This window comes from Ochotona curzoniae, unplaced genomic scaffold, assembly GCF_017591425.1.
Source record: "Ochotona curzoniae isolate NIBS_2020 unplaced genomic scaffold, NIBS_Ocur_1.0 contig_4516, whole genome shotgun sequence".
NCBI lineage: Eukaryota > Metazoa > Chordata > Mammalia > Lagomorpha > Ochotonidae > Ochotona > Ochotona curzoniae.
This window is the reverse complement of record NW_024466313.1, coordinates 3,817,047-3,830,330: the sequence shown is the minus strand read 5'-3', so window position 1 is coordinate 3,830,330 and position 13,284 is coordinate 3,817,047. Positions and strand designations below refer to the sequence as shown.

The following is a 13,284-nucleotide window of genomic DNA, read 5'->3' as shown; positions in this document are numbered from 1 at the left end:
TGTGTGTGTGTGTGTAATTGTTCCTGGTGACTCGAGCCTGCCATGCACATGCCATGGAATTGTTGGAAGTTGGAAAGATGTGGCTGTGTGGAGCCTTGCTGGCGTCTTCACTTCCCAAGGCCTCAGTGTGTGGAGAGAAACTTAAAGTGTTGTGGAGAACACCAGGCTGTGAGCGAGAGGGTGGGGTGACACACTTGCTGGCCACACTCCGGAGTTAGGGCAGAGTGAGGCTCTGACCGGGCCACTGCGGGGTGCTGGAGGCTCTGCAGGGGGTGCTGGTGGCTCCGGCGGGGGTGCTGCCCGGTGCCCGCAGCGGCTGGCGGGGAGCTGGCGGCTCTGCCAGTGGTGCTGCCCCGTGCCCGCAGCGGCTGGCGGGGTGCTGGAGGCTCTGCCCGGGGTGCTGCCCCGTGCCCGCAGTGGCTGGCGGGGTGCTGGAGGCTCTGCAGGGGTTGCTGCCCGTGCCCGTAGTGGCTGGCGAGGTGTTGGCGGCTCTGCCGGGGGTGCTGCCCCGTGCCCACAGCGGCTGGCGGGGTGCTGGCGCCTCCTGGACGCATGGCGGCTGCTGTGGGGCCGGCTCTCTCGAAGCAGTCCATCTCTCATGGGGTTACGTCTCCCTGATTGAACAGGAAGGTGCTTTTGTCTCATACGTGGTCACTTTGCGCTTCGGCACATACTTGCATCTGTGTTTTGTCTTGGCTGTGTTTCATGCCCCCGCCCATGCTGGAGGAGGGAAGGGAGTGGGCATGTATCCTGCTGCCCAGGGTGGAGGGGCCTGCTAGACCTCTGCCTCAGTGGGATTGCTCGCTGCTCTGGCCTAGCCCTAACCCTCCGCCTCAGCCCTGGGAGACCCCGGGGTGCCGCCTCCGGCCCTCTCCCAGGATGGCTGCTGCCACTGGGCTCAGAGCACACTTGGCCGGCCTCTCCCAGCCCCTCCTGCCGCGCGGAGGCCTGGGAGTCCCTCCCGTGCCGGCCGTGTCAGCATTGCTGACTCTGGACTTTTGTCTCACTGATGGATCTGCCTGCTCACAGACACGGACATTCCCCATGTGTCGTGAACACAGCGGACCACCCGAGCGCCGCCGTGGACTCCACCTGCTGGCCAAGGGCAGCTGCCGCGGGGGGACAGCAGCTCTGGGGGGAGGACATGGATGCCACCACGGGGGTTGGAGAGCAGAAATTTGTTGTAGAGGTAATTAACCTTCCGTGAGTCGGAAGCTGGAAAGATTCTAGAAGTCCTGGTGCGTGGATCCATCACTGGCCAGTGATCAGATGTGCAAGGGAGACAGGACAGAGGAAGCCAGAGTAGCCAGCAGTGGATGACTGGCCAACTGCGGACCTGGTTGGCAACAGCTGGGCTGTGGTGGGCAGCCGGTGGGCAGACCAGCATAGGGCAGGCGGGAGGCCATGTCACAGGCATGTACAATGGTGCACACCCAGCACCCAAAATGGCCAGGCTGGGCACACAGGCCGGGCAGCACCAGGAGGCCTGGCCACAGGATGCTGGGCAGCACAGGGACTGGCAAACACAGGGCTCCAGACAGGAGGAGGCTACAGCACCCACGAGCCACACAGGAGGGGGCGCAGCTTCTGCTGCTCCGGGCTGGGCAGCAGGTGGTGGGGCCACAGCAGAGGGGGCGGGCAGGCAGGTGGGGGCTGCAAACCGCAGGTGTGGCCCCTGGCGGCTGAGGCTGGGCAGGACTGGGCAGGGCCGGGCAGGGCCGGGCAGGGGACAGGGCAGGTGTGTAGGCTGCCACCCTGGCTGCCTTCATCCCTGGCTCTGCCCTCTGGAGCCTTCCCCAGCTGTCGGGGGTCGAGGCTTCCCCTCCTCGAGGCCCCCTTCTGCTGACGTGCCTGGGGTTCTTCAGCTGAGGTCCCCAGGGTCAGGGCAGTGCCCTCTGCTGGGGCCACTGCTGGGAACTGAGCCAGGCTGGGGATCTGTGGGGTCCCGGAGGCCATTGCTGTGGAGTCATCACACTGGAGTCACAGCCCGCCAAAGGCTCCCTGCTGGCCCTGACAGTCCTGCTTCCGCTCCTGTGCCCACGCAGGTGCTGAAGGTTCCCGTGGTCCCCTCAGGCATCTGCCAGCATCGGCTGCCCAGCACTTGTCTACCGTGCAGCAGGACGGCAGGGACTTGCGACCATCGCTCCGTGGCTAACGTGGGGAGACTGGGACCCTCCCGTGTCCACTCCGGCCAGGCTCTGCACCCCGGAGCCTGTGGTCAGAGCGGGTGGTTGCGTGCGTGGGGGCAGGCTCTGGGCCTTCCCTCTCTGCACGGCTGTCCCTCCCGTTCTCTGACAGTCCCCCTCGCTCCCGCTTGTGGTTTAACTGTTGAGCACTTACACACGCGGCTTTACTGATGCACACGTGTCCCGGGGGTTGCTGGCATTCTCGGATTTGTGAGTCTGACTGTAGGTGTGTGTGTGAGTGCCTGGGTGTGTCTGTGTGTGTCTGCGGTTTCTAAGGCCACACCTGGAGCGTCTGTCCATTTCTGCTCCTTGAAGCAGTTTATGCCTCAGGGACCTTGCGTTCCCTCTGGGTTTGGTGTTATAACACACTAGATGGATTAGCTCTCAGTTGATTTCTCTGAGTTCTTTCTGCTTCCTGAGACTGCAGCAGGATGCTGGGACAGGGAGGCGGACGCCGAGCTCTCGCCAGGAGAGCCCCGGTCCCTACCCGGCAGCCCTGGAGGAGAGCGCTCAAGTTCCGGCTCCTGCATAGCGCAGGCCGTCGCCTGACACGCCGCACACACACTTCCCACTGCCTGTTCACGTCCACACCTCGCGTGGACATAGCGGTACGGTGGTCCTGCCCACACGATACACGCCGGTGTACGCCTGGCTGCAGCTGGCCACACTGTGGCACTTCTAGAAAACCTCTCTGCTTGCAGAAGGCCCTGCTCCAAAGCTGCCGGCCTTGGTCTTCATCCAGGGTGTTTCTGTGCCCGCAGGGAGTGGTCCCTTCCTGCTGGCGCCCAGCTCCTGCGCACGGCATCGGGCTCTCGGAGCCAGCGGTCCCTTCCTGCTGGCGCCCGGCTCCTGCACGCAGCATCGGGCTCTCGGAGCCAGCGGTCCCTTCCTGCTGGCGCCCGGCTCCTGCACGCAGCATCGGGCTCTCGGAGCCAGCGGTCTCTCCCTGCTGGCGCCCAGCTCCTGCGCACGGCATCGGGCTCTCGGAGCCAGCGGTCCCTTCCTGCTGGCGCCCGGCTCCTGCGCATGGCATCGGGCTCTCGGAGCCAGCTGTCTCTCCCTGCTGGCGCCCGGCTCCTGCACACAGCATCGGGCTCTCAGAGCCAGCGGTCTCTCCCTGCTAGCGCCCGGCTCCTGCGCACGGCATTGGGCACTCGGAGCCAGCGGTCTCTCCCTGCTGGCGCCTGGCTCCTGCGCACGGCATCGGGCTCTCGGAGCCAGCGGTCTCTCCCTGCTGGCGCCTGGCTCCTGCGCACGGCATCGGGCTCTCGGAGCCAGCGGTCTCTCCCTGCTGGCGCCCAGCTCCTGCACGCAGCATCGGGCTCTCAGAGCCACCGGTCCCTTCCTGCTGGCGCCCAGCTCCTGCACACAGCATCGGGCTCTCGGAGCCGGCGGTTGTGCCTTGCAGTCCGAGATTCCTCCGTCCGTTCATTGTGAAACTCACACGTTCCTTTAGTCTTGACCGTGTCTGTAGTGACCGCCTGAGGTCATTGTCGGCCAAGCCCACACTGTCCCTCTGGTCCCTGCCCAGAGCTCTTGCTGTGCGGTGGAGCTGACACCGGGAGGCCTGCAGGAGTGTCTGCCCGCACTGGTTCGCAGCCCTTGCCTTGCGGTGGGCAGGGCGACGGGAAGATGGCCACACCACCCTCTGGTTGTAAGAGGCACAGGCTCCGACTAGTGACTTTGGCCCACAGGGTGTCGCCCAGCTCTGAACACCTGTCAGGCCTGAGGTGGCCTGAGCTGGTAGTGGGAGGTTCCGCAGGGGTGCTGCCTCACAGGAGCCTGTCCCTGTGCTCCTGGGGGCTTTGGCCCCCAGGGTGCCTGGTCCCTTGCTGGGGCTCCCCGGGCCCCAGAGGCTCCACACCCATCCCGGAACCCTGCTTTGTGCAGCCGGCTCAGTGAGCTGCAGCCCCAAGTCTGGGGGTGGGCTGGCCTTGTGTCTCCCTCTGGTGCCCCCGGGGTGGGCATCAGGACCACGGCCAGCTGGGAGCAGCTGAGGCCCTACCCTGCCCCTGGCTGCTGCAGCCCGACGGCCCCACACCCAGGAGCCCCCTGGAGGGCGGTGAACCCCTCTATTCAGGTTCACGCCTCCTGGCCCCAGGCAGGGCTAAGGACTTGGTAGGTGATCAGGGCCCATCTGAGGCCCATGGGGCTGCCCTGAGGAGCCGGGCAAAGCCTGAGGCAGACCTCCATGGGCTGCTGTTCAGGCCACCACCTGCTGTGTGCCCACCTGCGTTATGCATGCCCGCCATGGGCGTGGCCCTCCTCCCCCTCCCTGCCCTGCAGACCTGTCCCATTCAGTGCTCCACCTGCTGCAAACGCGGGCCACACCCGTACCGTCCTGGAGAGTTCCTGCCAAGGTTCCCTAGCTCTGGGTGACAGGTGGGCCATGCCAGCGAGCACGCCGACCTCCGGGCAGGCAGGTGGGCCCGGGCTCTGGTTCTTCCTCTGACCCCCGCCCCTTGCCCCCACCATGAACCTCACGGACCAGCCCTCCCAGCCTACTGCTGCCTGTTTCATCTCTGTTACTTTAAACAAAAATCAATTCCTTTTCATTTCACTTGAAAGGCTGAGGGTGCAAGACGGCCCCAGGCCTTCCCTCTGCTCCTTGTGTTCTCACGTGTACACAGTGACCAGGCCAGAACCAGGAGCCAGGATCCGCCTGGGGCTCCTCTCCGGGCGTCACGGACCAAGGAGGGGCACCACCTGGCACTTCCCAAGGCTCAACTGGGTACTACTCCACCTCTAAGTGCCAGCATCTTACGTGGGCAACAGTTCACATCCTGGCTGCCCCACTTCCCATCCAGCTCCCTGCCTGTGGCCTGGGAAAGCAGTGGAGGATGGCCCAAAGCCTTGGGACCCTGCACCCGCATGGGAGACCCTGAAGAGGCTCTGGGCTCCTGGCTTCGGGTCAGCTCAGCTCCGGCTGTTGTGGCTGCTTGAGGAGTGAATCCGCAGATAGATCTTTCTCTCTGTCTTTGCTCCTCTTTGTATATCTGACTTTCCAATAAAAAATAAAATAAATCTTAAAAAAAAAAGGAAAAAGAAGTGGAGCTGGAATTTACACCCAGACACTCTCATATAGGGCCTGGGCAATCCTTCTTTCCTTTCCTTTCCTTTCCTTTCCTTTCCTTTTCTTTTCTTTTCTTTCCTTTTCTTTTCTTTTCTTTTTTTCTTTCTTTCTTTCTTTCTTCTCTCTCTCTCTCCTTTTTCTTGCTTTCTTTCTTCTCTCTCTCTCTCCTTTTTCTTGCTTTCTTTCCCCTGTGGGTTGGAGGCCCAGGCCACACATGTCCCACATGCACCAACTGCACAGTGCCAGCTGTGTCTGTCCCTCCCACAAGGCGAGTCCCAGGGCTTGGCACAAGGCAGGACCAACACCAGCCTGGCATCGCCCAGCACTGCAGCCCCAGGAACACTGATGGGAGCTCAGGCAGGCTGCAGTGTGTCCACTACGGAGCCACTAGGCATTGTCCAGGTGAGGCCCCTACAGCGGCCCCGCCCTGTGACAGGTCCTGGCCTGGGTGTGGGATCAGAGATGGGCTTTGAAATCTGGGTGGAGGCCGCCTCACAGCTCTGCGGCTGTGCCCACATGGCTCCCTCTGGCTCCCTCCGCGGCTGTGCCCACATGGCTCCCTCTGGCTTCCTCCGCGCCTGTGCCCGCGTGGCTGCCTCTGCGGCTGCGCCCGTGCGGTTCTGTCTGGTTGCGGCTCCCTCTGTGGCTGCACGTGGGTGTCTGCGGGCTTCCCCTCCCGCCTGGCTCGCTGCTGGCAGCTCTCCTTGCTGGCAGGTCTCCTTGCTGGCAGCTCTCCTTTGCTGGCACCTTTGCTTTCAGGGTGTCACGGCTCCACCGGGCAGTACTCCAGTGGGCACTCCGGCCCTGCAGGCTTCCTTTTGAATTCTGGGTGGAAAACCCCGTGACCCCCGGGATTCCTGCACTCCGCCACCTGCAAAGCTGCTGTGGGGAGGACACGGCCGGCTGCCAGCCTGAGCGGCATCTGGGCTGCACGGCCTTGGCCGCTCCCGGAGGAGGCCCTGGGCTCGCAGGGAAGCTTCAAAGGCTCTGGGAGGCTTTGAGGTCCTGCTCCCTTTGTCCCGAGCTAAGCTCTCCAGAAAGCCGTTTCCCACTCTGAACACACGCCAAACCTTTCCCTTTGGCTCCCCCACCTTTTTTTTTTTTTTTTAAATTGTTTATTGAAAAGCAGAGTAACAGAGAGAGAAGGAGAAACAGATATCTCCTATCCGCTGGTTCACTCCCCAAAGAGTTGCAATGGCTGGAGGTGGACAGGTCTGAAGCCAGGAGCCAGGAGCTTCCTCTGGTTGCCCACGTGGGTGCAGGGGCCTGCCCTTGGGTCCAGTTGCCCACGTGGGTGCAGGGCCCTGCCCTCGGGCCCTCCTCCTCAGCCTTCCATGGTGTGTTAGCGAGGACCTGGGTTGGAACTGTTGTAGCCGGGAATTGAACTGGTGTCCATATGGGATGCTGGCACTGCAGGTGGCAGCTTGATCCACCACACCATGGTGCCGGGCCCTCTGCCTCCTTTGTGGTCAGTCTCTGCCGGTAACGCCTTGCCCGTAGCATTCAGCTGCTGAGTTCCACGCCCCCCCACCCCCACTAGACATCGCAGCTCCTCAGGAAGATTCAGGACATAGCAAAGCCGTGTTCATGGCCATGACCGAGCTGGGGTGGTCCTTAGCCCGGGGTCCTCGCTGTCATCTCTACCCACTTTCCCGTCAGTGGGGCTTATCCTGTGTGCAGGACCTTCCGGCTCTTTCCGGGTGTTCTCCCCTTCAGCGCAGCTGCTCCTTTCGCTCCTGTGGGACCATCAGCCGCTCCACCTGGCTGGGGGTCACTGCTGGGGGTCCAGCCTGCGCGCCTCTCCCAGGGGGTGCTTTGGGTCCCAGCCCCTTGATTTGTGTCCTGGAGGGGCTGCAGGGCTCCCAGCCAAGGTCATCTTGTTGCCAGGTGGATGAGAAGCCACCCAGGCACAGCCATGGTCAAGTTTAGAGCCTTTATTTATCGCCTGTCCTGGACAGTAGTCACTCAGCACAATGCTGAAAGGTGATCCCCCTGGACCCCCAGAGCAGAGGGTTTTTGAAATCTCCAACTTCACCCTCCTTGATGCTCGCATCCTCCTTGACGCTTAAGGCCCGCAGGATGCTCCCCTGGCAGTCTCTTGGTCATTCATCGCAGTAGTGGAGGCAGAAAGCGGGCGTAGCAAGCTGGTGACAGAAGCCGATGGCTGCAGGTAAAGAGGGGGTCCTGATTGCCAGGAATAACATTGCAAATCATTTGATTGGAGCTGTTGACGAGGGCCACTGTGCGCGGCAGCTCCCGGAAACACAACAGGGCTGGAGCTGCTGGGAACATTAGGAACGAGTCAGCTTGTCATCCTGTAATGGAGTGAGTTACCGTGACCTTTGTCACCGTCTCTCACCTGTTGGGGTATTTAAACTGCAAGTGACATGGACAGGAAATGAAGCCAGTCACCCTGGACATGCACACGGAAGTCAGCCCACAGCCAGTGTGTGCCAGACGCAACACACACACTCATGCACACACACACACAGACAGCACATATGTGCTCAGGGGAGCACCCCGCACAGCACACGGGAGCACCCCAACACAGGGGAGCACACAGGGGAGCACCCCAACACAGGGGAGCACCCCGCACAGCACACGGGAGCACCCCAACACAGGGGAGCACACAGGGGAGCACCCCAACACAGGGGAGCACCCCACACAACACACGGGAGCACCCCACATACAGGGGAGCACTGCACACACAGGGGAGCACCCCACACACAGGGGAGCACCCCAACACAGGGAAGCACCCCGCACAGCACACGGGAGCACCCCAACACAGGGGAGCACCCCGCACAGCACACGGGAGCACCCCAACACAGGGGAGCACCCCGCACAGCACATGGGAGCACCCCAACACGGGGGAGCACCCCGCACAACACACGGGAGCACCCCACATACAGGGGAGCACCCCACACACAGGGGAGCACCCCACACACAGGGGAGCTCCCCAACACAGGGGAGTACCCCACACAGCACATGGGAGCACCCCAACACAGGGGAGCACCCCAACACAGGGGAGCACCCCCCACACACAGGGGAGCACCCCAACACAGGGGAGCACCCCGCACAGCACACGGGAGCACCCCAACACAGGGGAGCACTGCACACACAGGGGAGCACACAGAGGAGCACCCCACACACAGAGGAGTACCCCACACAGCACACACGGGAGCACCCCACATACAGGGGAGCACTGCACACACAGGGGAGCACCCCACACACAGGGGAGCACCCCAACACAGGGAAGCACCCCGCACAGCACATGGGAGCACCCCAACACAGGGGAGCACTGCACACACAGGGGAGCACACAGAGGAGCACCCCACACACAGAGGAGTACCCCACACAGCACACAGGGGAGCACCCCACATACAGGGGAGCACTGCACACACAGGGGAGCACCCCACACACAGAGGAGCACACAAGGGAGCACCCCAACACAGGGGAGTACCCCGCACAGCACACAGGAGCACCCCGCACGCAGGGGAGCACCCCAACACAGGGAGCACCTCGCATGCAGGGGAGCACTGCAAACACAGGGGAGCACCCTGCACAGCACACGGGAGCACCCCAACACAGGGGAGCACACAAGGGAGCACCCCAACACAGGGGAGCACCCCACACAGCACACGGGAGCACTCCACATACAGGGGAGCACTGCACACACAGGGGAGCACCCCACACACAGAGGAGCACCCCACACAGAGGAGCACACAGGGGAGCACCCCAACACAGGGGAGCACCCCGCACAGCACATGGGAGCACCCCAACACAGGGGAGCACCCCGCACAGCACAGGGGAGCACCCCACATACAGGGGAGCACCCTGCACACAGGGGAGCACCCTGCACAGCACACGGGAGCACCCCAACACAGGGGAGTACCCCACACAGCACATGGGAGCACCCCAACACAGGGGAGCACCCCACACACAGGGGAGCACCCCCCACACAGGGGAGCACCCCAACACAGGGGAGCACCCCGCACAGCCCACGGGAGCACCCCAACACAGGGGAGCACCCTGCACAGCACACGGGAGCACCCCAACACAGGGGAGTACCCCACACAGCACATGGGAGCACCCCAACACAGGGGAGCACCCCACACACAGGGGAGCACCCCACACACAGGGGAGCACCCCACACACAGGGGAGCACTGCACACACAGGGGAGCACTGCACACACAGGGGAGCACCCCACACACAGAGGAGCACACAGGGGAGCACCCCGCACACAGGGGAGCACAGATGGGTCTCTCTTCTTTCCCTGCCTGGTAGCATTGAGGAAAGAAGAGATATGACCTCTGACAGCCCACTGCTCCCCATGGGGTCAGGGGAGCCTGGGCGAGGCCCCAAGCAGCCCCTTCCTCAGAGCAGGGCCCTCGGCCCAGACCACCAGTCCAGGGCAGGCTTCCTGGGTCCCTCAGCCTTGGGGAGCAGTTTTAGAATATGACAGGACAGGGACGGAAACTCTATCATGTTTGGTCATTTAGGGAAGGTCTGCCTCTGTCTGTCTACTTGACCAAGGAGGGATGAGCTGACCCAGGCCCGCGGGTCTCTGATGGCATGGCTGTGCACCAGGGAGGAGGCACCAGCGCCAGGGGACCTGTCCTGGCTGTGCTGGCTGAGCCTTGGTCCCCAGGGCGTTCACACATGACCAAACTCATGGCACGTGGAAAGCCTGGGCAGGTCCTGAGTAGCAGGTGGTGGGGGGCCTCACAAGTGTGCACATGACAAGCCTGCAGCCCACAGGCAGCCACAGCAGGTGGGGGGCTCACAGGTGTGCAGCCCACAGGCAGCCAGCACCCCTCCTCATAGAGGCTGGGCACACAGCAGCCCAGGCTTCAGGAGGAGGCCTGGCCATAGGGTAATGGACAGCATGGGAACTGGCATCCACAGGGCACCGGGGAGGTGGCCACTTCCTGCATGGGCAACACAGCAGAGCTACATGGGAGGCCGGCCGGGTGGCGGCTCCTGCAGCTCAGGGCTGGGCAGCAGGTGGGGAGGCCACAGCAGAGAGGGGTGGGCAGGCGGGCAGGCAGCCCTGGGAGCAGCAGGTGGGGCCTCTGGAGGCTGCAGCTGGGCAGGGCTGGGCGGAGGGCAGGGCGGGTGTGCAGGCCAACCTTACGTCCCGGCCACACCGGTCCTGGCCGTCTCTGCTGCTCTCCGTAACTCCCCTGTGGACGTTGCCAGCCCTCTGCAGCCGCTCCTGCACCTGTTGTCTCGTGTGTCTTGCTGTGGCCACCAGGGCGAGGACAGAAGCACAGTGGTTTGCTCTCAGATACCTTGCATAGCAGCCTCAGCAGGTGTCCCCACCTGCTTCCCAGCCTGGAGGGGCAGCCCGGAGGGGCCCTGCTGTGCTGGCCCCGGTCGTGTGAAGCAGGCCCTCCATGCTGATGACCTGCAGCGTGGGGGAGGGTCTTGGACTCTTTCCCCCCTTTCTGCCGGACACGCTGCTTTGTGCCTGCTGTCATGGTGGATGTTGGGGAGCCCCTGACCTCCCTGTGGGGTGGGGTTGGCTTTCAAGGCACCACAGTGGGGTCTGGCCCCAGGCCTGTCTCACCGCAGGGCACAGCACCTCTCACCTCTGTCTCCACCCTCCCCGGCCCACAGTCCTGGGTCTCAGTGCGGGGACAGTGGCTCCGCTCCAGAAAGTCCCCAGTTCGGCTCAGCCACTGGAGGAAGACTTCTGAGTGCTGGAATTTACAACAACAGGCGAGAGGACAGACAGACCAGCCGCGTTAGGAAAGCTGCTTTATTTTGTTCACATGAGCAAGTGACAACCCCAGGAGCCAGGACACCCTGGTGAGGACCCCCAGGGTCAGAATGGCTTCTGGATCATTCTGCTACACCCTCACCCCGCAGTTCATTTCTGAGCCTGGGGCCCCGGGAACTATGTCAGGGCAGCTGGCATGGAGCTCAGGTTCAGCAGCAGGCGGGTGTACTGCAGGAGACAGGTCTACAGAGCAGGGAGGAGCTAGAAGGCTGGCAGGAGGGGACCACACACATGACGGGCCTGCAGCTCACGGGCACGCATGTGGAGGCCTGGCAGGAGGGGGCCACGCACACGACAGGCCTGCAGCTCACGGGCACACAGCAGGGCACCTGGCACCGCACGGGCACGCACACGGTGGCGGGCCGGCAGGTCACTGGCACGCAGCAGGCAGGCGGGCAGCCAGAGGAGCAGCTGGAGTGGCACATGGCGGCTGTGGCTGGCTGGCGTGGCGAGGCAGGTGTGCGGCTGACTGAGCCTCCTCCGCCTCCAGGGTTTTTATACCCGGGCCTGGCCGCAGGCCGATGGGGAAGCTGCCGGCTCTCTTCCTCCTGGCTGTTTGCACAGCCCCCCAACCACTTGTTAGCCTGGGATGCACTCGCCCACGCTCAACCCCGCCGTATAAACAGCGTGGCTTGGAGGTCAGTCTCTCTGTAAGCAGCGGAGGCTGAGTGGACGCCATCTGGGCTGCGTGTGGCTTGCTCAGGCCGCACAGTGTCGGCAGCACCGGAGTGCGGCTCCAGGCACCTTTCTGTCTCACACGGCCAACACAGACATTGAGATAATCACATGTTTTGAATTTTTAACACCTAGGTTGGTAAACTGCTCTGTGGGCCACGATTGGCTCCCAGTATGTTTTTTAACATTATTATTATATAAGATTTATTTATTATTTTTTGAAGATTTATTTTATTTTTATTGGAAAGTCAGATATACAGAGAGGAGAGAGACAGAGAGGAAGACCTTCCATCCGCTGAATCACTCCCCAAGTGGCTGAAAAGGCCTGAGCTGCTCCAGGCCAGGAGCCAGGAGCCTGGAGCCTCCTCTAGGTCTCCCACGTGGGTGCAGGGTCTCATCCTTGCCTGCTTTCCCCGGCCACAGGCAGGGAGCTGGATAGGAAGCAGGGTCACCAGGATTAGAACTGGCACCCGTGTGGGATCCCAGCACGTGCAGGTGGAGAACTTAAGCCACTAGGCCACCAAGCCAGGCCCAAGATTTATCTATTATGTGAAAATCAGTTATTGAGAAAAAGAGAGTGTCCCAAAGCAGCAGCTCTGAAGCCGGGAGCCAGGAGCTCCATCCGGGTGTCCCGTGCAGGGCCCAAGGGCTTGGGCCGTCTTCTGCTACTCTCCCTGGCTCATGAGCAGGAAGATGGATTGGAAGTGGAGCAGCTGGTGGAGGATTAGCTTGCTACAACACCCTGCCACCCCTCCCACTATTTTTTCCGGATGAAGTTGTGTGGGAGCCCAGCACACCGCTCTCTGTTATGTATATGGTAGCAATACCTGGGACTCCCACAGCCCACCACGCCCACCAGCTGTCCCCACAGAGCCGGCTGGCCCCTGCCCACTAGCAATTGGCACATGACCGCTTGTTCTTACAGCAAACACCACCATGTGCAAGTGTGCTTGGGCCTCGGGGGCCAACCTGGTGGGCAAGGCACATGTGAGTGAGCCAAGCAATGGATGCCTGGGGTAACTGCTGACAGGAAAGGGGTCCCAGAGACAGGGACGGGCTCCTCTGCCAACAGGCGCGGCTGGGCGGCCTTCAGACGCAGGGGAGTCGGGCCGGAGCTGGCCAGCAGCAGGTGGAAGCTGTGGTGGGACACAGCCCGGAGGCCGGGGCAGGGCACGGGATGGACTTGGATGCTGTGGACTGCTGCGCCGGCAGCCCCACCCCAGGGCCTGTGGTTGGGCTTGGGAGGCACCCGATGTGGTGGCTGAAGTGTCTGCCCTGTGTCCCCAGCATGGGGGGCTGGGGGGCGGAGCCTGGGGGAGGCGGAGCCTGGAGTGTGGGTTTATCGGAGGAGGAGGGAACGATGTTGAGGAAATGAGCAAAATCCCCAAGTTTAACTTAAAAAAAAATCTGTGTACAGATCCGAGAACCTTCAAAATATATAAGCATGCATATAGAGCAATGTAATTATAAACAAAATTTCATATAAATATATAGGGGCACGCATATGTAAAGTATAACTATAACATTTCATGTAAGTATACATAAAATATTAGACCATATGCTTACA

At 62.2% G+C, this 13,284-nt stretch overlaps 2 protein-coding genes across 2 annotated transcripts in view; one reads left to right on the top strand and one right to left on the bottom strand.

Moving 5' to 3' along the window:
• The window catches only part of TSPEAR (thrombospondin type laminin G domain and EAR repeats), a 116,535-nt gene that overhangs the window by 11,947 nt on the left and 91,304 nt on the right, over nucleotides 1-13,284 (top strand). The window lies entirely within an intron of this gene.
• Nucleotides 11,030-11,467, bottom strand: LOC121160713 (keratin-associated protein 12-1-like). Its single transcript, XM_040986743.1, has one exon. It carries the CDS (start codon nucleotides 11,465-11,467, stop codon nucleotides 11,192-11,194), a length of 276 nt encoding a protein of 91 aa, XP_040842677.1. The 3' UTR covers nucleotides 11,030-11,191.

Excerpts from the sequence above, each read along its gene's own strand:
- LOC121160713 (XM_040986743.1), bottom strand. The coding sequence starts at position 11,467 with ATGTGCCACTCCAGCTGCTCCTCTGGCTGCCCGCCTGCCTGCTGCGTG.